Source organism: Lemur catta, chromosome 11, assembly GCF_020740605.2.
Source record: "Lemur catta isolate mLemCat1 chromosome 11, mLemCat1.pri, whole genome shotgun sequence".
NCBI lineage: Eukaryota > Metazoa > Chordata > Mammalia > Primates > Lemuridae > Lemur > Lemur catta.
In genome coordinates, this window is record NC_059138.1 from 28,655,556 (window position 1) to 28,679,079 (window position 23,524).

General features: G+C 38.1%; 1 protein-coding gene across 1 annotated transcript in view; it reads right to left on the reverse strand.

Annotated features, from left to right (window-relative positions):
• Positions 1–6,984: 6,984 nt before the first annotated feature.
• The window catches only part of CFTR (CF transmembrane conductance regulator), a 142,698-nt gene continuing 126,158 nt past the window's right edge, over positions 6,985–23,524 (reverse strand). Inside the window, exons 24-27 of the mRNA XM_045564145.1 lie at positions 19,829–19,918; positions 10,303–10,475; positions 9,591–9,696; positions 6,985–8,327 (exon numbers count right to left, since the gene is read on the reverse strand). Coding sequence (XP_045420101.1) covers positions 8,127–8,327; positions 9,591–9,696; positions 10,303–10,475; positions 19,829–19,918 — 570 coding nt within the window. The 3' untranslated portion in view covers positions 6,985–8,126. The remainder of the gene's footprint in view (positions 8,328–9,590; positions 9,697–10,302; positions 10,476–19,828; positions 19,919–23,524) is intronic.

A 23,524-nucleotide genomic window follows, 5' to 3' on the forward strand; every position in this document is an offset into this window, starting at 1 on the left:
GTTACTTCTTGCAAAGTCTTTTGGTGATTGGTCCCTGAGCATCTGTCATTTAGTCCATTTACAAACAGCAAAGTGTGTGGAGTGTGCCGTTACATGTTGCCTCCTTGTCTCTCAGTGATAAACCCACATAACATTTTACAAAAGTGGATGATCAAAAGAGGTAATTGGCCACGAAGATAAAAATGTAGCAAAGAAACAAAAAGTAATAATGCTAGAAGTGAAATTTGGATTAAACGTCAACAAAGTTGTAGAAGGAGCTGACCGCAGGAGGATGCCGGATCATTGGAGGGACTCCACATATGAGCCCCAATGAATTGAGTGAAGGTGAACTTAAATGAGGAAAGTGGTTGTGACATAAAAGATGACAATGTCCCAGAGGAAGTGACATCAGTAAAAATCATTACATTAAATGACAATGTCCCAGAGGAAGTGACATCAGTAAAAATCATTACATTAAAAAATCTCTTGGAAATATTTCACAACATTGAAGACACAAAGGATAAAATATTGGACGCTGGTCCTAACATAGAAAGGAGTATGACAACTCATCAGTCATAGACAAGATGCTTTCTTCATACTGTAAGTTATATCACCAGAAGAAAGCAAGCATTGTTCAAACTACTCAGGATAAATACTTTAAAAGAAAGAAATACTTTATCAAACTACCCTTGATAAGTACTTTACAAATAACTGTACTTATTAATTTAATTACTTACTACATATTATTTTTATGTTTTTCATTTCCCTACACATTTATAGCCAACACTAAGAGAGTTTTTAATGTTTAATATTTTTAAATGTCATGGAACAACAGTAATTTTTCCTATTAATTATTTAAATCATTTTGCATGGTGACTTTTGCAGTGCCACACTACTGTGCACCTTGAGGACTGCTTATATTTGAAAAAAAAAAAATGAGAACTGGAATAAGACAGGGGTATCCACTGTCACCACTTCTATTTAACATAGTGCTGGAAGTCCTAGCCAGAGCAATCAAAGAGAAAGAAATAAAGTATATCCAAATCAGGAAAGAGGAGGTCAAACTATCACTTTTTGCTGACAATATGATCTTATACCTAGAAAACCCCAAAGACTCCACCAAGAGACCCCTGGAATTGATAAATAAATTCAGCAAAACCTCAGGTTACAAAATCAATGTACACAAATCAGTAGCATTCCTATACAACAACAGCAGTCAAGCTGAGAGTTAAATCAAAGACTTGATACCTTTCACAATAGCTACAAAGAAAATAAAATACCTAGGAATATACTTAACCAAGAAGGTTAAAGATCTCTACAAAGAGAACTATATGAAACACAGAGGAAAGAAATCGCAGATGTCACAAACAAATGGAAAAGCATATAATATTCATGGATCAGTAGAATCAACATTGTTAAAATGTCCATACTACCCAAAGTGATTTACAGATTCAATGCAATCCCCATCAAAATACCAACATCATATTTCACAGATCTAGAAAAAATAATTCTACACTTTGTTTGGAACCAGATAAGAGCCTGAAATAGCCAAAGCAATCTTAAGCAAAAAGAACAAATCTGGAAACAACAGGTTACCAGGCTTCAAACTATAATACAAGGCTATAGTAACCAAAACAGCATGGTATTGGCACAAAAACAGAGACATAGACCAATGGAACAGAAGAGAGAACCCAGACATAAAACCATCCACATACAGCTAACTGATCTTTGACAAAGCAGGCAACAATATATAGTGGGAAAAAGAATCCTTTTTCAATAAATTGGACAGCTACAAGCAGAAGAATGAAACAGGATCCATATCTCTTACCACTCACAAAACTTAATTCAAGATAGAGGCCAGGTGCGGTGGCTCACGCCTGTAATCCTAGCACTCTGGGAGGCTGAGGCAGGAGGATCACTTGAGGTCAGGAGTTTGAGACCAGTCTGAGCAAGAATGAGACCCTGTCTCTACTAAATATAGAAAGAAATTAGCCAGACAACTCCCCTGAAATGTTCAATTTTGCTTCTGTGGCTCAATAGCCTGGCAATATTGCTTGATTCAAGTGCAAACACCTGGTGTGGGCTCCCAAGTGGGAAGCAAGCTATGTTGTACAAGGACACTCTGGGTCCTGCTTTGGATCCTCAAGGACACTGGAGCATCCGACCCAATTGGGAGATAAGAGAAAATAAAAATAAAAATTTTTTCCTCACAAGAGAATTGCCTATGATCACAAATTTGCTTACACAGCAACGTTTCTTTTATTACTAGAATATTAAGCTGCCTCTGGTAACTGCTGCCAATGAAGAGGGCAAAGGAGAAAAGTGATGGTGGTTTTAAAAATAGCCTTGTTTTCAATAAGCTTACAGAACTTTGACAAAAATGATGGCCAAAGAATCAATTGTGGCCAAATGTATTGATCCTTCCTTTTAATAAAATAAAGATTATTTCTTATATTCTAATTTTTGGTAAATTATGACTTTAATTTCATAGGGATTAATTATAAGGTAGAGTTTTATATTTCTTTTTTTAATGTACTTGTGCCAATATTTGTCAACCACAATACAATTTAGTTTTGGTTCCATATTTTCTAGCACATCTGTCATTGGTGACAGTTAAAGATCACTTCTATTCTGTCAGTGGCAAAGAACATAGTTAAAAAGTGATTTATACCCAAAGAGTGATTTAGACCCTAAAACTATGCAGGCTTAATTTCCAACATTCACAATGGCTTACGGATCAAACGTCTTAGAGATTCATTTAAGCTGGTGTGCGAGGCTCTGTACTCATTTCTGTGCTTGGCATGTGTGCTTTTGGGAAATCGGCTATCCTAACAATAGAACCAAATTGCCACAAGGTGGCAGTTCTTGATGGTCGAGCTGCACTTCACAATGCAGTATCCCATTTTACAACTAGAGAAACTGAGTTATTAAAAAGCAATGAATACTCCCACTACAAAAAATTTAATTTTATGAATCCCAAAATTTTGTCAATAAATCTCTCTTTCTTAGTTGTCTCCCTGTTCCCTGTCAACTGACAGTGACTTGGGTGTCTTAGGATCTACTCACTGGGAGCAGCTTATATTTTTCAAATTATTGATTTGGAGTTCTCATGCCCTAGTGTATTTATCTTGCATTTATAGTTTTTTTCACTATATCTTTTAATAAAGAATTGTGATTTTCCACACCTGTTCTAACAGGTTAAACAGGTTTTTATATTGAGCTCTTTGAACCTCATTCTAAATTGTCTTCCACATAGTATTTGTGGTTCTTTCTTTAGCGAACTACTAAAATATTTACTTTGGAGGTTTTATTAGCATTTCGCTCTAATAGGTAGCAATTTCCCAACTCTGGAAGGCCCCTGGTTACTGGAAGGAAACGTATTCGTTTTAAGCTTTTGCTTTTTTTTTTCCATAATGAGGATAAACAAAGTGAAAGGGCTAAGAAAGTGTGTGTTAGATGGGAGTAGGCATAGACTGAGACAAGTAAAGCCCTAAACTCAAGACTTGAATATAGAAAACAAATAGATAAAAATAGTAAGTCTGTGGCTAAAATAGTTTATTTTTAAAAATGAAAAAGAAGAGGGAAGAAAATCTGCTACGAGGAAAAGTCAAGTGTTGGTGTATATATAAGCTTACATATAAATGAAATGAATAACAATAATGATAAAAAGGACAGGAGGGAGGAATTAGAAATATTTTGTTATTTTAAGGTACTTGCACTATCTGTGAAGTGGCATAGTGTTATTTAAAGGGACATGGATTACTTGTAAATGTTTATTACAAACCCTAAGGCAACCACTAAAAAAAGTAAAAAAGAAGTAGAATCACTATGCTAAGAAAGGAGAAAAATGGACTCATATAAAATGATCAATAAAACTTCAAAAGGCAGAAAAGGGTAGAAAATACAAATGGGAACATATAACAAGGGTAACAAACAGAAAACAGTAACAAATATGTTAGCTATAAATCCAACTGTAACAATAATCACTTTACATGTCAATGGTTTAAATAGACCAATAAAGGACAGTAATTTTAAGAGCCAATCAAAAAACAAGACCCAACTATATGATATCTACAAGAAACCCACTTAAATTTAAAGCCCCATATGGATTATTAAAGGGATGAATAAAGTTACACCATGCTAACAGTAATCATAAGAAAAAAAATCTATGAAAATAACTCTTAAAACTCAACAATAAGAAATAAGCTAAAAACTGGACCAAAGGCCTTAACAGATACCTCACCAGAGAAGATATATAGTTGGCAAATAAGTGTATGAAAAGATGCCCCCATCATATGCCATCAGGGAAATGCAAATTAAAACAACAGCAAGATACCACTACACACCTAATACAATGGCCAAATTCAAAAACACTGACACCACCAAATGTTGGCTAAGATAAGAAGCAACAGGAACTTTCATTCACTGTGGTGGGGATGCAAAATGGTATAGCCACGTTGGAAGACAGTCTGGAAGTTTCTTACAAAACTAAACATACTTTTATCATATGATCCCACAACCACACTCCTTGATATACCCAAAGAAGCTGAAATTTATATTCACACAAAAACATAGCAGCTTTATTCAAAATTGCCAAAAATATTGAAGCAACCAAGATGTCCTTCAGTAGGTGAATGGATAAACTGCGGTACATCCAGACAATAGAATATTATTCAGCACTAAAAATAAATGAGCTATCAAGCCATGAAAAGACATGGAAGAACTTTAAATGCATATTACTAAGTGAAAGAAGCCAGTCTGAAAAGGCCACATACTGCATGATCTCAACTAAATGACATTTTAGAAAAGGCAAAACTATGGAGACGGTAAAAAGATCTGTGGTTGTCAAAAGTTAGGGGGAGAGGAAGGATGAACGGGCAGAGCACAGATTCAGGTCAGTGAAACTACTCTGTATGATTCTATAATGGTGGATACATGTTGGTATACGTTTGTCAAAACCCATAAAAGGTACACCACCAAGAACGAACCCTAATGTAAACTACTGTCTTTGGGTGGTAATGATGTGTCAATGTAGGTTCATAGGTTATAACAAAAGTACCACTCTGGGGCAGGATGTTGACAGTGGAGGAGGCTATGCATGTAGATAGGCAGGGGATATAGAGGAAGGCTCTGTACATTTTGCTCAATCTTGCTGTGAACCTAAAACTGCCCTGAAAAATAAACTTGAGAAATATTTTTAAAAAATAATTAAGACTATACTCTGAGATTGCCCTCTTGGGGTCATGTGTGAAAACAAACCTTTCAAGCAAAAGAACACGGGGATGGAGGGCCTGAAATTCAGCAGGGATCTACTGTCTACCCGCCACATGCCCGTACCTGCGTCTTTCATGAAGAAGCTCTACAAGGAAGATAAGAGGACGAAAGAAGCCTCATCAATTAAAAACAGGAATTTGGACAAAGAAAAGTCAACCAGGGTTTAATGTAGAAATAGTATTAATATTTTTCTTGATAAGGTTTTTTAACTTACCAAGAACTATCAAGTAGCTACCACTATTTGAATAAGTTTTCAAAGAAATACATGGACACTTACAGAATATATATCTTTATGTATCCATCCACCTATCTATATCATTTGTGTTCTATAAGCTTCCGTTTTAAAACAAAAATAACTTCAAAAGTGTCCTAAGTCATGAAAGCAGAGACCTGGAGAGATATTTGTACACCCACATTCACGGAAGGATTATTCACCCTATTCAAAAGATGGAAACAACCAGTGTCCATCAACAGATGAATGGGTAAGCAAAATGCGGTATCTATACATATGGTTGTCCCCTCTTAGCTGCTGTTTCTCCTTCTGCAGTTTCAGTTACCTGTGGTACAGTATACTACTACAATAAGATTTTTTAGAGAGAAAGAGACCACATTCACACATCTTTTATGACAGTATAGTATTATAATTGATCTATTTTATTATTACTGTGGTTAATCTCTTGGTGTGCCTAATTTATAAATTAAATGTTATGTTAATATATATGTACAGAAGAAGACAGTGGAGAATATATAGGATTCAGCATTAACCGAGGTTTCAGTCATCCACCAGGGGGATCTTGGAACCTATTGGCTGAGGACAATGAACATTATTCAGCCTTAAAAAGGAAGAAAATGCTGATGCAGACTACAACATAGATGAGCCTGGAAGACATTACACTAAGTGAAATAAGCCAATCACAAAAAGACAAAATCTGTATGATTCCACTGGTATGAGGTACTTGGAGTAGTCAAAATCATAGAGACAGAAAGCTGAATGGTGGCCGCTAAGGGAGGGGGACATGGGCAGTTACCGTCTACTGCGTAAAGAGTTTTCGTTTTGCAAGATGAAAACGTGCTGTTGGTGAACGGTGATAATGGTTGCACAACATCAATGTACGTGATACCACTGAACTATACTTAAAATAGCAAATTTTATGTTCTATATATTTTACCACAGTTTAAAAAGATAACTTTAAAATTTGTGTCCTAATTCAAGTGGGATTCTCAAAGAGGTGATATCTAAAAGAAAGACTCGTGTTTTGTGTTCCATGAAGCCGAAGTAAGAGATTGAAGAGACTTGACTGATTAACACATCTGAAACAGCTGTTTCAAACAAATATACAGATTTTATTGACACGTGATATTTTCTTGCAGTAATAAATATAATGCAATCTTTTTAAGGGTTAGTTTGGAGTTGGGAAGGCAGTGTGGCCTTGAGGGGAGCCATCGGGCTTGTGGTACCATCTTCTTCAGAACGCATGTAAGAGGGAACGTGGGTGTTGGCGGAGAATCATACAGGTGTGTGCAACATCTGCATCAGCCCCAATGCTTCTCTCCACGGCATAAACGTGATTCATGGCCCCTCGTCAACATCACCCTAACTTTGTCCCCCCAGTTTTAACATAATATATCATAAAAATAGCTAGTACCATAAAAAGTCAACATTTCAAATATAAAAATTCTTTTATACAAATATAATTCATAGTATAATCATTCTTAAAATACAGAATTTTTATATGAGTTTGAAACATTATTAAAATAAATATTTCCTAGAGAAAATTTTTTGCATCACAAAATTATAAAACAGAAGCATATAAAACTAATTCATGATTGGCTCTTTCTCGGGGTGTCTCCCATTCTCTCCCCACTCAGTGTAGACAGTATGAAGCACTTATAGCTAGCCTGAAAGCATACGACCAAAATCCTATGCTAGATGCTCGGATTTCATGTGCATCTCTCACAGCACCCAGGGCCTATCTACCTGCACACCCTCTACCTGGAGTTTCTGTGGCAAGAGGGATTTTCCTGCGCCAGTTTGCACCAACACACTTTTCCAGCCATCCTGCAATCAGGGGTCTTACAAGCCTGTTACTTTCTGGAGGCTGGGGAAAAGCGTGTCACCTTCCACATCAAAGAAGCTATCCTGTCCTCAACCTGAGACTGTAACAGCCTTTTTCCCAGGTACGGGGTGTATTCTGATTATCTGAATTATTCAGATTTTTGGTAGAGTTGGATGGTACTAACTCTGATTTCTACGATCTGGAACTTCTCTTTCCTCACTGATCACTAGATGTTGAATGGAGTATATTTTGATGGCTGTCTTGTGATTTCTGCAGTATTCTAATACTTGCTTGGAAATGAGACAGTGAGAATGCTTAGCAGACAATATAGCTGTATTCCTAAATATCTTTGGGAGAGGAGAGAAAAAGGGATATAAATTTATATAAATTTTACACTAAAGTGCCCAGTTATCATTATTTAATCATAACTCTAAGTGTACGATTTCAGTTCTTCTCCAATACTACAAACTAACAAGTTTCACTAAACAATAAACTGTACTAAGCTGATTGACATTTATAGCTGCCTTTCCAACTACTACCAAAGGGCAAAGGTTTTTAGGAAAATCTGATTTGCAAAACAGAGTGGTAAATCTTCAAGGACTTGAAGTACCTTTCACATTAATTCAGCCGTTGCCAAGGAAGCCCTCTATCCAGACCCATATGAACGTCTTCAATGTCCTCAATTCTTCTTACCAAAATGTTTCCTTTTTTTTTTTATATATAAACATTATTCATCCTTGTTTTCTGAGGCAGAGGCAACTGTTTCCTTCTCTGACTCCATGAGCGCATGTCCCACGCAAACATTTGCACCGCTCTCTAAAGCCTGGTTTCCTGCACCTCTTCTTCTGTCTCCTCTTTCAGAGCGGTGATGGGGGGCCGAGACTTCTGCTTGCTTGAGTTCCGGCGGGGGAAGAGCTTCATCCTGTCCGAGGGGCTGATGGCCTGCCGGAAGAGGCTCTTCTCGCTCAGCAGTTTCTGGATGGAATCATACTGCCGCACTTTGTTCTCCTCTATGACCTAGGGAAGAGGCTGTTAGCGAGATCTGGAACAGAAGGCAGGTCACACCAGAGCAGGGACAGAAACTGGCATAGGCCTGAAGGAAAATACAAGCCAAAAGAACGCACAGTGTCCAGGGCCTTGCATTTTGAACAATCTCATCTACCCCATTTAACTGCTGTGTCCTCTTTCTTTAAGGAGGTTCTACCATCTGTGAAATTAGCAGTACTTTTCTACCTAGTGGCTGGAAGATTTTTTTTTTAATTAGTATAGTACTGGGCAACATGCTTCTTTAGGGAACCTTAGAGGAACCGAGGGTACTTTGAAAACAAGAATAATTCATGTTAGACTCCTTATATATTACCTTAAAAATGAGTGTAAGTCCACAGCACTGTCAGAGTTGAACCTCTTCAACAGTGGATCTGAAGCTTAGTTAATTCCCAGCTGGTCAGGGTGTGCCTGAGTTTAACGTGGCTCTTGTACATGCTGAGGTTGCACAAACCCAGGGCCAGAGGACACAGGGCTTTACCCAACCTCCTGAACTTACCCATGGCAGGGCAAGAGGTTGGGAGTCTGCCTCCTAATTTGTCACTTCAAGCTTAGTAATAATTATGGTGATTACAATCCTTCAGTAAGGAAAGCATTTACCTCCAGGAGGCTCAAAAGCCTTAACAGAAATGATGTGATACATCATCCTCCAAACTTCCTTGTGACTAAACCAGAGGGAATTCGTAAACATTACCTGAAGGAATCTGTGACAGTTTTGAAATCCCAGTTAGAAGGCGGTTGAGAAAGGCACTAACCTGAGCTTCAAATAATGACTAGAAAAAAGGAACTTCTTAACTACCACATTAAAACCATAAATCAGAGTGTAGGACAGCCTGGGCTGGCCTGGACCCCTTCCAAGGGAGATTACGCTAGCGAAAGAATCAGAGGGACTTTTTTAAAAATAGTATTTTTTATGACTTGGTCCCCAAATAAAGGGCTCAAAAAGTATAGATATCCTATTTGTTAATGGATCTTAGTGATATGCTACCATTTTAGATTTACTGAATCTTAACCTCACCTAGTTACTCAGATAAGAGTGAGTTACCTCACCTAGTATAGATAAAAGTGAAAAACTTGTGCAGCTATTTTAAAGCTATAGTAAAGTAGATGGTTGTATGACACATGCTTTAAGGAAGAACTTGTATACTGCTGCTATTTGAAGGAACTATCACAGGTGAGACTGTTATCAAGAATTACAAGGGAAATGAGATCTTGAGTAAATTTACAAAGACTCACCAAAAATTGCTGACACTCCAGCATCGCTTCTATCCTGTGTTCACAGAGGATCACTGTGCAATCAGCAAATGCTTGTTTTAGAGCTCTTCTAATTATTTGGTATGTTCTATAAAAGAGAGAAAAAAACACACATAACATCACAAAACATGAATAATCTGACTTAACCCTTGATAACATACCTATTGCTCTATTAATTTAGTTCTTTAACATTACTTCATTCTTTAAATACTTTTAACATAATATTGATATATAGTTAGCCACAAGCAACTTTCCAACCATGGAGTCAATTCTTTATAAATAAATAGGACAGATATTTTGAAGAAAACTTCATAAATAAGTATACTTTTCATTATACAGAATCACCACCAGTTCTTTATTTTGTGCTAGTTTATGGTATAAATGGAATATAAAGAAACATCGTAAGAATCAGATTATGCCCATGTATCTAAATATTTCATCATGTGTTGACTTGGGGGAAGAATTTGTGTGAAATTCCAAACTATAAGAGAACACAAGGAAATTCAAGGAATTATTCAAGGAAATAAGCATTTGGGCTCATGTCAAATAGTGACATTTCTAGTGGGCAGTTATTTCCTATCGAGTCCCCCACTTGCAGACATGCCAGCCTAACAGGAATGTGTGTCATTAAGAAGCAGGTCTCAATAATTCTGCTCCCACTATGCTATTAAATAACAAGATTTCTGAAACTCACATCGGATCCAAATGAGCACTGGGTTCGTCAAGCAGCAAGATCTTTGCCTTACTGAGGACAGATCTGGCCAAGCACATCAACTGCTTGTGGCCATGGCTTAGGACATAGCCTCCATCCACAAGGACAAAATCAAGCTTCCCAGGAAACTGTTCTATCACAGATCTGAGTCCAACCTGCAGAAAAGAAAGAGGGAAAATACTGTGGTTAGAGAGAGTAGTTCAGATACCAGAGGGTTAAAAACACTCAAGAGGTTGGCATTCTAAAAATAAACAAAGGAGTTCTAAATTTTTCATACCACCCCTCCTCCAGCTCCCACTATTTGAATTAGATTGAGCAAAAGTCTATTTATAATCTTGGCAGCTCTAAAGGATCCATCTATGACTTGTTCCATCTCTGTACTTCATACATTCAGGAAATTTTCAATGAATGCCTATTATGTAACAGGCATCCCAATAGGCATTCAGGAAATGATAAATGGCACAGGGCTCCTGCAAGGCTCAGGGTTTATAAAGATGTACATAAATAATTACAACACAATTGAATGCATGCTGGAAAAGATAGTATGTATAGAATGCAGTTATTCCCTTCATTATAGCACCCTATGTGGACAGTAGAAGACAGAATGCAGCACAGAGCACGGAGGTATGCAACATTCTTCACACTACCGCCTATCCTCTGCTGTGTCCTAACAGAGGATGAAAGAGCATAAAAGAATCAGCTGGGGAGGTTTTTAAAATTACCTATGGCAAATCACTACTCATCTCCTGAATTCATAAAAACTGACTGTAAACACCAATAAAAATTACAGTGACCCCAGTCCAGGTTATCTTCAACTCTTAGGCATTATCCTACCAATCTCAATTGGTCAAATTGCCAATCCACCTCCTAGGGATCTTCCTAAAATGCAGGTGTGACCATATCATTTCTCTGTTTTAAATCCTGTGGTAGTTCTCCTCCTGATGGAATAAAATCTAAGCTCTCTCACCTGGTATATCAGGCATCCAGAATGCAGCCCCCGCTACTCTGATTCCCAGCAGTACCAAACAGCTCGTAGTTCCCTAAGCACCTTGACGTTCTCAAGTTTGTGCCATTCATTGCTCAGCCTGGAGTATCCTCCTGACTATCCTTGATCACCCCTTAGGGCATCTAGTGATAGCAGTATTTGTGCAAGTTTCCCTGTTAAACTTCTTGGGGGTAAAGACACGCTCTTCAGCTCTGTGTCCCTACTACTAATGCTGTCAGCCTCAACACATTCATTTATTTTTTCATCACCTGGTGGCCAAACAAAGCAGAGTTTTGATGAATGATAAAGGAATCAAAGCGTAAGGATGAATGAGTGCTGGTTTCAGCTCTGTCATTATAGAGTGTGATCTAAAACATACCACTTCATCTGTGCATCCTCACGACTCTATAAAATCCCCCCAAAGGCAAATTATAAAATTAGAAGTTCCCCAGCACTGATAGGGATGTCAGTATTTTACTGTTTATGAGCAGCACTGGAAGTTTTTTTTAAAGCCAAATTAACCATCAAAAAAAGCACTGGCTAAGACTGGAGCTCTGAAGTCAAACAGAGCTGGCTTTGAATTTGCACACTTCTGCTCATTTGCTCACGATGTGCTATTTTAAGTCTTATTTACCTCACATGTAAAATATGGAGACAATAATAGTATTGATCTCAAAAGTTGTTAGGAGGATTACTGAGATAATTCGTAAACACAGGCTGCCACAGAGTATGGCACATAGTAAGCACCTAATACACGGTAACGATTAGCATTGTTGGAACCTGGGAAACCCCAAGGACACAGGCTCAGTCACTGAAATGCTGTCATAGTGTCACAGTAAAGTTTGTAAGATTTTCCCTTCCCAAGTTGCTTGGGAAGTAAGTTAGTAGGGAGTAGTACAATGCTATGAAATTAAATCATGCCCAGAGTAACAGGACTGAGATTTTGGTAAGAATGCAATATTCTTCTTTCAGAATCATACCAATCAAACACTAATTTTTTAAGGCCATACTATGAAAGCTACTTTACTGTGTTATATTTTGCACTTTCCTGTGGTAAAGAACTGAGCAAAGTGTGCTTTTTCCCAGATGAAATGCTTTATTAGTAGTAAATAATTAAACACTGTCAATATTTAGGGAACAGAATTTCAAAAATGAATGACAGACGATCAGGTATTGGGAAGGTATTTTGCAACATTCCTATCCCTTGTTTTATTCACTATGAAGCACAGTAAAAAATACCTTTTAGAATCATATTCACTAGAGAAAAGTCAATATAAGTTAATATAACTTTAAATTTTGAAGTCAGTGAATATTTAACAAAGTTATTAAGTACCTATCTTCTGCCAGACATTGTAATAGGCTTTGGAGAGACTACGGGAAGCAAGACAGACTAGCAATTGTTTTGGAAAAAGATATACAAAGGTATTGTTACCAACTGTATATGCTGATAAGAGTGGCTTAAATTTGTTTACTGATCATTTGAATATAAATGACTGCTTAGTCATATGTTCCTTCAATAGACTCTTACTGAGAGTTTATTAAATTCTAGGTATTATGAGAGACCCAGGGATTCAAAGATGAATGACACCAGGCTTTGCCTTGAAGGAAATTATAGTCCAGATGAGAAAAATAATTAGTGGGAAGTTACTGTTCAAAGAGGTAAGCACTTTGGGAGGAAAAAAGACTGAAATGGAAATTGCTATACAGATCATCTATTTTACTGATCATTAGCAGCTGAATCCTTTAAAAAATATATATACACACACACATATATATTCCCAATATAATATTAATACTATCATAATAATTCATTTTGCAATAGATTAAAAATAAAAATGTTTGGACATTAGCATTAAAAATAAAGAAAGAAACATATCAACAGTGTGTGGATATAAAGAACTTTAGGACAAGAGAATTGCCAGCGTCATGCTATTGAGCTAATAAATTGTAGGTACTTCCCAAATTACTGTGAAGAAAGAATAAATTTTTTTTTGTAACATATCAAACTAAGAAAATATCTAAATATCTAAAATATCTAGTCTGTAAAGGACCAGGCATTTTATTCAAAATGTTGACTTTTGCTATTGCTGTACTCTGGAATGTCATTATGGAGCAAGAGTTTGCTCTTGTGACAAGGAAACATGGAAAAAATCAGAAGAGTGAATAGTGGTTTGCCTGAATAGTCCATTAGTGGCAGTTATAAAAATACATGCTGTCAACTCCTTTTGATATTGGTTTTGCTACTCTGCAGGTTTTTCAGGGCAAATTTCAACTTAAAAGGCCACTATTTCTGCTCTTTAGCTTGCTCTCTAAAATGACTTACCTGACTATCAATGTGTACAGACGGAAACTATTCTGTAAGTATTCTAAAAAGCAAACAATTACCAAGAAAGCCTTCATTCTAAAACCAACAGACGTGGTACTTAGATTACGGACAATGCTCAGACAGCTTACTGGGCTAAAGTAGCCTGTGAACCGGAAGTCAGGGATGCAACTCCGTTCCTGCATCCGCCGGTAATCCCAGCCCTGGCCCATGGACTTCTCAAGGCTCAGGATCCTCATTACTAAAATGGGGATGGTGGTACCTGCTGTTTGTCAATCACAAGGCTGTTTTCATGATATATTACACAGGAAATGAAAGAATCCTTTATTCACTCAATCAACATTTATTGACATAGAACATCATCTATGTGCCCAACACTGTTCTAGGCACTGGAAATCCTACAGTGAATAGGACATGATCCCTGCCCTCAAGGAACTTCCAATTCAGTGAGGGGCATGGACAAGTTAAGAGGTAAACCTCTAGCCAGTGTGAGCAATGCTATGAAAGGAGTGGAGTTAAAGTCTACACCAAGTAAGGCTTCTCCCTTAACCCTGGAGTGTCAGGGCAGGTTTCTGAGAAGCAGTGATATGTAAGGAGAGGCAGGAATGATGGGTAGGAGCAGGCAGCAAAGGGAGAGTCTGCCAGGTACAGAGAACAGCATGCCAAAAAGCCTCTGGACAACAGAGTGCTTTAGAAAAACCAAAGACATTCCGTGTAGCTGAAGCACAGGCAGTGGGGGAGATGGGAGTGAGTTTAGATAGGCAGATAAGGACCGAATCAGGAAGGATCCTGTAAGCCACCTTAAGCAGTGTGGACTTTGTCAAGCAGGCAATAAGCAGCCACAGGAAGGGAAGAAACAAATGGTCAGATGTGAGGTTTAGAAAGATCACCAGAGCTGCAAAGAACAGAATGAACTATAGGGAGCCAATGAGGGAAACCAGCCAGGAACCTATTTCAAAAAGTTGTGTAAGAGTTTACTAGTGGTGTCAGGTGGGAATGAAGAAAAATGAATATATTCTAGACACTTGCAGGGGTTTGATATGTGAGGACTGGTGAAGGAAACTGAGGGTCAAGGATGAGTCTCAGGCCTTGGCTTTGGGAAACTGGAGGGTGGTGATGCCATTGGTGGGAATTAGGAACATAGGACAGGTGTGTGGGGGGCAGGTAAGAAACTCACTTATTGACATATGGTGCTCTTCATATGCTGAGAGATCAGATAGGAAGCTCTGGGAGTGGGCAGATAATTAAAGCCAAGAGGATACATTAAATTCCCCAGGAAGACTAAGTAAAGCGAGACAAGAATTAGGATTCTGTCAAACAACCTTTAAACATTGGCCACGTGAAGACCAGACAGAAACATGATGATAAATAATTCTTACTTATTACCTATATTTGCCAGGCACTTTGGCTGGGCCCATTTTACATATAAACCTACAAAGCTACAACAACCTTACCAATTTATTGGGCCATGATGCTAGGGTTATATATTTTTTCCTTGAAATCCAGTCTCTTTTGAGATTCTCTTTGGTCTACAGAGGTGGTAAAATCAGTCTGGCACTGGTCCTGGAGAGAAGCCACCTGGCCATGAGTTGCTTTGGGATGGGGAAATTAAACCATTTAAGTTCTAGGTCTTAGAAAGTCTCTTTCCCTCCCTTGGACTTGCTTTAGATTTGTCCATGGAATGATAAGGCACAGAGTGCCAAGACAAAGGCGTGGACCTAGGGTATAAAGGGAAAGGTGGCTGTTTGGGCCACCTTTGATTCTAAGCCTTCAAACTAGTAACTAAGCGTGACTCCGCATGGTTTCGTAAAATGCAGTCCAGATCAGCAAGGATAGGTTTCCACGTTGCAGTTTGGCGCCAAGTCCAAGCTATGAGTAAAGTGTTTCTTGGCCTGGCTTTGTCATTGTGTATATTGCCGATTTCCATCGGGGAGAATGGGGAATTATGCAAGAGGTACCACTGGGATAAGATTCAGGTGTTTGGCTATCTGTCATTACTCAGTTCACTTCCCTCTAGACACACCAGTCACACCAAGGTCACAGAGAGGACTAAGTGAGATGACAGACATCCTGGTTGGCCCTGAACAGTCCTGATTTATACCTTTTATCCTAGTGTCCTGTCCAGTTTAGACTGTGACATACCTGAAAACGTCCTGTTTGGATAAATTATGTGATCGACCATATAGTACTAAAGACTAGGCCTTGTAACTTTTAAACCCAAATGCCTTTTCTGCTTCTCTAGGCTGTTGCTTGCTTGTTTGCTTGTGTGCTATTTTCAGGCCTCTTCAACAAAAACTTAGCACTACTACTTAAAGAACTCATGACATTAAAGTTAGGAAAGCATCATCACCTTTTCTTGTGAACAGCAAATTATTAAAAAGGAGATCAGCAAAAAGATATACCTAAATATGATCTGGACAAATAAAATCTGAACAGGTAAAATTTTTGCATTATATTGGTATTTAAAATCATAACCACATGTTCTAAAATTTTAGATTATTTTTATGATCCTGCTTTCCCATACTTTTATTGTGACTTGGCAAGACTTGCAGATTTTATAAAGGCTAATGTCTTCCTTCCCAAGTTTATCTCCCGTTGCATTGTGTTCCTATAGTTCATTCTCTGAAGTCACATCAAAGATCTTAAAATGTGTCACTTGCAATTTAGTTAATGTTTTCTTTAAAACCCCTGTGTTTGTTGGGTAATAAGGAAACTTTGATAATGAAAACGGTTAATCTAAGTACATTTTATTAGGGGCATGTTAAGGTTGAGCACTCAGCAGGTAAGTGTTTAACACTCACAGGCATTTCAAAGCTCCTGGCAAGGTCCACTTTGGAGGGAAGCAGAGAGAGAATAACATTTGGGATAAACAGAAATTGCGCTACAAGGACCAAAAGTGCAGGAAATAGTGGAATAAAAGGAATAAAGTTGTTCCCTAAGGAGACTTTTGAGTCTCAACATTCTTAGTTCCCATGATTCTATTCTGCCACCATCCAGAGCTTAGGACTTAAACCTCAGGTTTAACAACATAGAAGAATTTATGTTCCATTTTTCTTTCAAATAGTACCTCTATTTCAAAAATTTTAAGTTTACAGCAAGGATGTTCTGTTAAGAGGAGCAAGATTTCACTCCATCTCTCCTCCCACCAAATTCCTCTGTATAAAGCCTTTAATTATAATGAACTACCAGTTGGATAAACATAGAGTATTATTTAGGAATTTTGATTCCACTTTAATCCCTATATTTCCTATATGGTGTCCTAATGGCTTCAAAGGATGGCGTCTGTCTCATCTAGGTCATGTGGCATTTTGCCTGGCAGCACCCTCAGCCAGATCCCTCACTGGCAGATGACTCCTGGTGACTTCCAAAGATGATTATAGTAATTTGTATGTGCTCTAGAATGAGCATCATCCTTATGTACTAAACCTATGCTTCCCAGAGAAGCATATCATGCAAACCAAAGCTTCTACCTTGAGCTGGGAAAGCGTCAGAATCCAGGTACGGAATAGAGGAGAAGCTATGCAGAGGTGATTCCTTATATCAGGGACAACTGCAGTATACTAGAGTTGCTTGGGACTCTCCTAATTCATGTTTCATTGATGCAAATCGGTTAGGGATGGCCAAAATAGTGCTATCTATGGAATCTGCTATAGATTAAATACTTGTGTGTCCCCCCCCCCCCAATTCATATGTTGAAATCCTAACTGCTAAGGTGATGGTATTAGGAGGTGGGACCTTTGGGAGGTGAGTTAGGTCATGAGGGCTCCATTCTAAACCCATGATTTGGATTAGTGTCCTTATAAAAGAGACCCCAGAGAAATAACTTGCCCCTTATACCATGTAAGAACACAAGGAAAACACAGGCAACTATGAGGAAGCAGGCCTTCATCAGACAAGAAATCTGCCAGTACCTTGATCTTGAACTTCCCAGCCTCCATAACTGTGAGAAATAAATTTCTGTTGTTTATAAGCCACCCAGTCTATGGCATTTTGTTGTAGTAGCCTGAACAGACTAAGACAGAAAATTGGTACTGGGAGTTGGGTGCTGCTGTAACAATACCCAAAAATGTGGAAGCAGCTTTGGAACTGGGTAGGGACTGTAATAGTTTTGAGGTGCATGCTAGAAAAAGCCTACATTGCCATGAATGGACTGTTAAAGGTTATTCTGATGAGGGCTCAGGAGGAGAGGGGGAGAGCTGGAGAGAAAGCTACAATCTTCTCAGACAATACCTAAGTGGTCCTGAGCAGAATATTGCTAGAAATATGGATGGTAAAAGCCATTCTGATGAGTTCCTGGATGGAAATGAGGAACATGTTACTGGACAATGGAGGAAAGGCCACTCTTATTATAAAGTGGCAAAGAACTTGGTTGAATTGTGTTCATGTCCTAGTGTTTTGTGGAAGGTAGAACTTGTGAGCAATGACATTGGGTATTTGGCTGAGGAAACATTTATGTAAAAATATTGAAGGAGCAACTTGGTTCCTTTTGACTGCTTATAGTAAAAGGTGAGATGAGAAATGACTTAAAGATGGAATTGTTGATCCAAAATAAAAGCAGAACTTAAAAATTTGAAAAATTCTCAGCCTCTCCATGTTGTAAAAAACTGAGAAGGCCTGATCAGGAGATAACACAAAGGGTGCAGCCAAATTTCATAACGAAATTAGGTGGACCAGCCATCTCAACAGAGGCTACAAGCTATTCATCAAGACAATGGGAAAATTAGCCATCCATATAAACGGAAGCCAGGACCTATAGTACAAAACAATGGAAGAATGACCCCAAAGCCATTTTGAAGATCTTCTGGGCAGCCTCTCCCATCACAGATCCAGAGTGCAAGGGACTGGGGGACAGGAAGATTCCAAAGGAGGGGCTCAGACTTTGCTCTTCATACTCTATTGCCATGCGTCTCTGCCACCCCAGGTGCAGCTCTGGTGGTCCCCAGTGTATGTGCACTACACCCAACAAAGCTGTGGAGGCAGAGCTGTCCCCACCTAAATTTCAAAGGATTCCCCATAGAGTCACAGGGCCCATGCAGAGAACCACCATAGGGATGGGGCACCACAGAGAGCCCCCACTAGGGTGATGCCCAGTGGAGCCTTGGAGGTGGGGCTGCCCCTGTGATCCCAGAGCAGTAGAATCACTGGGCATGCAATTCTAGCCTGGGGGAGCCACATATACAGGACTGAAGCACAGAGACACTGCAGGGGTAAGGTGCCCAAATCCATGGGGGGAGGGCCTCCATACCAGTATGTCCGGAAGGCAGGACCCCCAACCCACTGGGCATGGAGGGCAGAGCAAAGAAGATTATTCTCAAGCCTTAAGGTTTTGGACTTGCTAGGGACCTGTCACTCCATTCTTCTTTTCTATTTCTCTTCTGCAATGGGAATGTCTTTCCTGTGCCTGTCTTACCATTTTAGTTTGGAAGCACACATGTTTGATTTCCTGGGTTCACAGCCAGAGAGCAATTTGCCTAAAGATGAATCATATTTTAAGTCTCTGATTTACAGACCCTATCTGACTTAGATATTTAGATGAGACTTGGGACTTTATACTTTTAAGTTAATGCTGGAATAAGTTAAGATTTTGGGGGCCATTGGGATAGAATAAATGTATTTTGCATGTAATAAGGGCATGAATTTGGGCAGACAGGAGGGAAATGTTATGGTCTAAATGTTTGTGCCTCCTAAAATTTATATGTTGAAATTCTAACACCCAAAGTGACAGTATTAGGAGATGGGATCTTTGGGAGGTAATTAGGTCGTGAGTACGAAGCCCTCACGAAATGGGATTAGTGCTATTATAAAAGAGATCCCAGGAAGGTCTTGCCCTTCACTATTTGAGGACACAGCAAGAAGGTGCCATCTATGAACCAGGACCAAATCTACTGGCACCTTGATCTTGGACTTTGTGGCTTCCAGAATTGAAAGAAATAAATTACTATTGTTTATAAGCCACCCAATCTATATTTTGTCATAGCAGTCTGAATGGACCAAGACAGAGCCTAATAGTAGAGCCTTACCACTGAGGAGAGAGAGGTCCAATTAAAAGTGGTAGTACTCCAGGTATATTAGGGTACTCCATTTTAACATTGTGCACACACACATATATGCACAGACACAAAGTGTGTAAAATGATCTGTTATGACAATCATGTATGTATGAGCTACCTTTTTCAAAATTATTTCAGTTAGCATCCTTACCTCATCTGCAACTTTCCATATTTCTTGATCACTCCACTGTTCATAGGGATCCAAATTTTTTCTAAATGTTCCAGAAAAGATGAACACTTTCTATAGCAATAAAGAAAAGAAGAAAATGTGAATAACCTAAACATTTATTTTTCCCTTATTGTACTGTAAAATATTTCTAGTAGAAAAAATATTTTAAAATACTATAACAAACACTCATATACTTACCATACAGTTTTCTTAAATTTTAATATTTTATCATATTTGCTTTATGTGTTTTTAAGAAACAAAATATCATAGCAATATTTGAAGCCCCTTGTGAACATTTTTCTAATCCCAGTATCTTTAGAATAAAATTGAGATCATGGTAAATTGTGGAAAATTAAATTTTTTATTCCTAGTAATATTGTTTATTATAGGCAAAGATAATATAAAATTTAAAAGTTAAAAATATAAGTTTATGAGTTATAATTAACTTGCTACAACAAATACCTGTTTTGTTAATATATTTTCCTTGGGTTTCTTTGCTGTATCTAGATTCTTAAGGGATTTTGAAATTGCTTTAACTTACACTTTTTCACACACACATTTATCTCATCTATAAACCAAGGCACACCTCTACTTATGTGATCAGACAGGCACAGAAGAGAGCCACAACTTAGAAATCAACAAAAGAGCAGGAATAAAATATTTGTTTAACTGAAGGCCTGTTACAGAAGAGAGGCAGATGAGACTGATCCTGGTGAGGTGACAAAATGACAATCTAATTCTCTGCAATGAGCCTGGCACAGCTATCACCCTGAGACACTCTATTTGCCACATCACTGTCTAGTTAGGTCTACCTATATGATTAAAAAATGTTTTGAAAGAAAACTGCTCTTTCATTGTGAAATGCTAATGCAATAGTAATCATATATTTAGTTCTCTCTTTGTGCATATGGGTGAACTGAAAAAAGATTTTTGAAGTTAACATTTAGAATAATTTTTTCTTTGCTTTTTTCCCTTTTGCCTTCAGTTAATAACATCCACTAAGGGGAATTAAAAACTAAATTTCCTAAAGCCATAGTTTTCACAAATTGCCTTAGACCGAGAGAGAAGGCTAAGAAGTTAAGTGACTTATCCAAGGTCACTTAGCCAGTGAACAGTAGGAATTGGAATTCAAACCCAGGAGTATTTGTCTCCAAACCTGTGCTCCTCACCACCACAGCAAAATATCTCAAGTCCTTTGTGGACCAGTTTTTTTCTCCCTGTTTGGAGCCCAGGGAGGATTAAAGGCTGGGCAGGACCAGCCTGGCGAACGCATAAAAAGCCCATCAGCACGTGGCAGCATATTCTTCATTAAACACTGGGATCTATCCCTCTGGCCACAGGCTCGGTTCCCAGAGAGGTCAGCTTCCTCCTCCTATGCAGGACCCGAGTCGAAGGGTTTCATATGGGCTACAGCCTCTTTGTAACTTCCAAGGAGACTTACATATCCAAAGGAAGCACACAAATAAAAATGTTTATTTTGGCCAAATGGAATAATACCAGTATTCTGGAGGACTGTGAGTGGAAGTCAAAGATGTTTTGGCATCAAAGCAGACACAGAGTTTTGAAAGGCAGTGCTGCTTGCAAAAACATCACAGTAATGCACTTCTGCCCTGGAAGGTGTGTCTACAAACGGGAACCCAGCCTCTTTGATTCTCCATGTTCTGTTAAATAGGGACATGCCACCTTTCTTCTTAAATTTCTTCTACCTCTAGGCTTCCTCATGTCAGTATATGACACCTTCATTTCTTCAGTCCGGATACTTGGGAATTGTCCATGACTTATCTTTCTCCCTGATCTTCCCAAATAAAATTAATCATCAGTCCTATGAATTATCCCCTCTGGACCACTGCCAGAGCCTCCTACTTGATTTCTTTCATTCTTGCTTCCTTTCCCTTCCATTCTCATTTAGCAACCAAAGCAATTCACCATAGGCATAAATTGGATCATTTCATTAACCTTTTACAAAACCTTCAAAGGCTTTCCACTATACTCAGGGAAAAATGTAACATTTCCAAGATGGCCTCCAAGACCTTCCATGATTCTGCCCTTCTACATCTCTGGCTCCCTTAGTGTCCTGCTCCACTCCCTTCCCTTTCTCACGGCAGCCACACTTGCTTTCTTTCACTTCCTCAGCTTCTCCACACATTGGATTCTCTCTGCCTGGGAATTTCATCCCCTACATCCTCCCTGTGGCCAACTGCATCCTTCAGGTTCAAATTAAATGTCACTTTGTCATGAGTATCTTTCCTGATCCCTAATACCAAATAAGGTCTCTCAATATATGGTCTTATAACTCTTATACTGTACTTTCATAGCTTATAGTGAATATTAAGATTATATATACATCTGTAAGCATTTTGTTTTTAATGTCCATCTATCCTACTAGACCATAACTTTGCTCTATGCCTTGTCATTAGCATAAGCTTTGTCCATAATGTATGTTCAATAAATGTTGCCTGAATGAATGAACCAATGTAAAAATAAAAAGTAAAAAATAAAAATATCAAAGTTGCAGTTCAGCACATGTTATTTTTCTTCCTTCTGAAAGAATAGCTACTATAACCTACTGGGGATTCTTTGGCCCAGAAGGGAAACATAAATATACATATATATATATGCACACATATATATGTGTATATATATACATACACATGTACACACACACCATGTATAGTTCTACTAAAATGTGGCCCAAATGCTTATAAGTATCACAGTATTTAAAGGAATTATACTAACAACCCACTAAAACTTGGGTCCTTCTTTATAATTGGGAAATGGTTTGCCTAACCTTTACTCATAATACTATAGTCTAATAATTTATATCAAATACCTATCAAATGTATGTTAATACATACAATTTTAGTTAAAATAGATATATTTTTAAAATTATGAAGAAATCTGTTTGTTGAAATTAGATGTCCAAAAGTTTTAGGTGTGGTAGATTTGATACCATTCAGAAATTCTGTAGATCTTTTGTTTATAATTTATTGTGTAGCATAAGGTAATGAAATAAGTACTCTTCTAATTTAAAAAAGAAATTAACTGAACAAACTGGTTTGGTTAGAATTCAATTTTATACAATTAATCAGACATTCCATTCCTGTATTACAAATAGTGTCTGGCACCCTCTTGCTTCCAAGGGTGCCAGTGGGTGCCTAGTTCTGTTTTATAAACTGAACTTTCCACAGACTCGTCTCTAAAGCTGAAAGGTCCTTGGAGGTCAGGTAAGTCCTTTTCCCCAGTTTACAAATGTAACAGCCAAGGCCCTGGGAGGTTACATGGCTTGGCCAATGTGGTACATTCAGACTGACTGTGCAGCAAAAAATATACCTTAAACTATCAATGACAACAGTGATGCCCTATTTCTCTTTTAAGAAACTGTTCACTAGCAGGAATGTTAGGGTGTGTAAATATTTGATATTTATTTAATGTCATGTACGGTATAAAGAACAATTCTTGAAACTCAAGGAAGAATAAGAGCACCATTATTTACCACATGACTAATGTCTTTGCTAAAGCTGACTCCTCAGCTCAACTCAGTGGAAACAGCTGAGCCTACACAGAGTTCTTAGAGCTGGTCACGCATTACTGCAACCGGCATTATGCATTAGCATTGGATGTAAAATGAAAAACAAAAAAGCAATTTGGCTTCTGTGGTGATTGAATGTAATATAAATT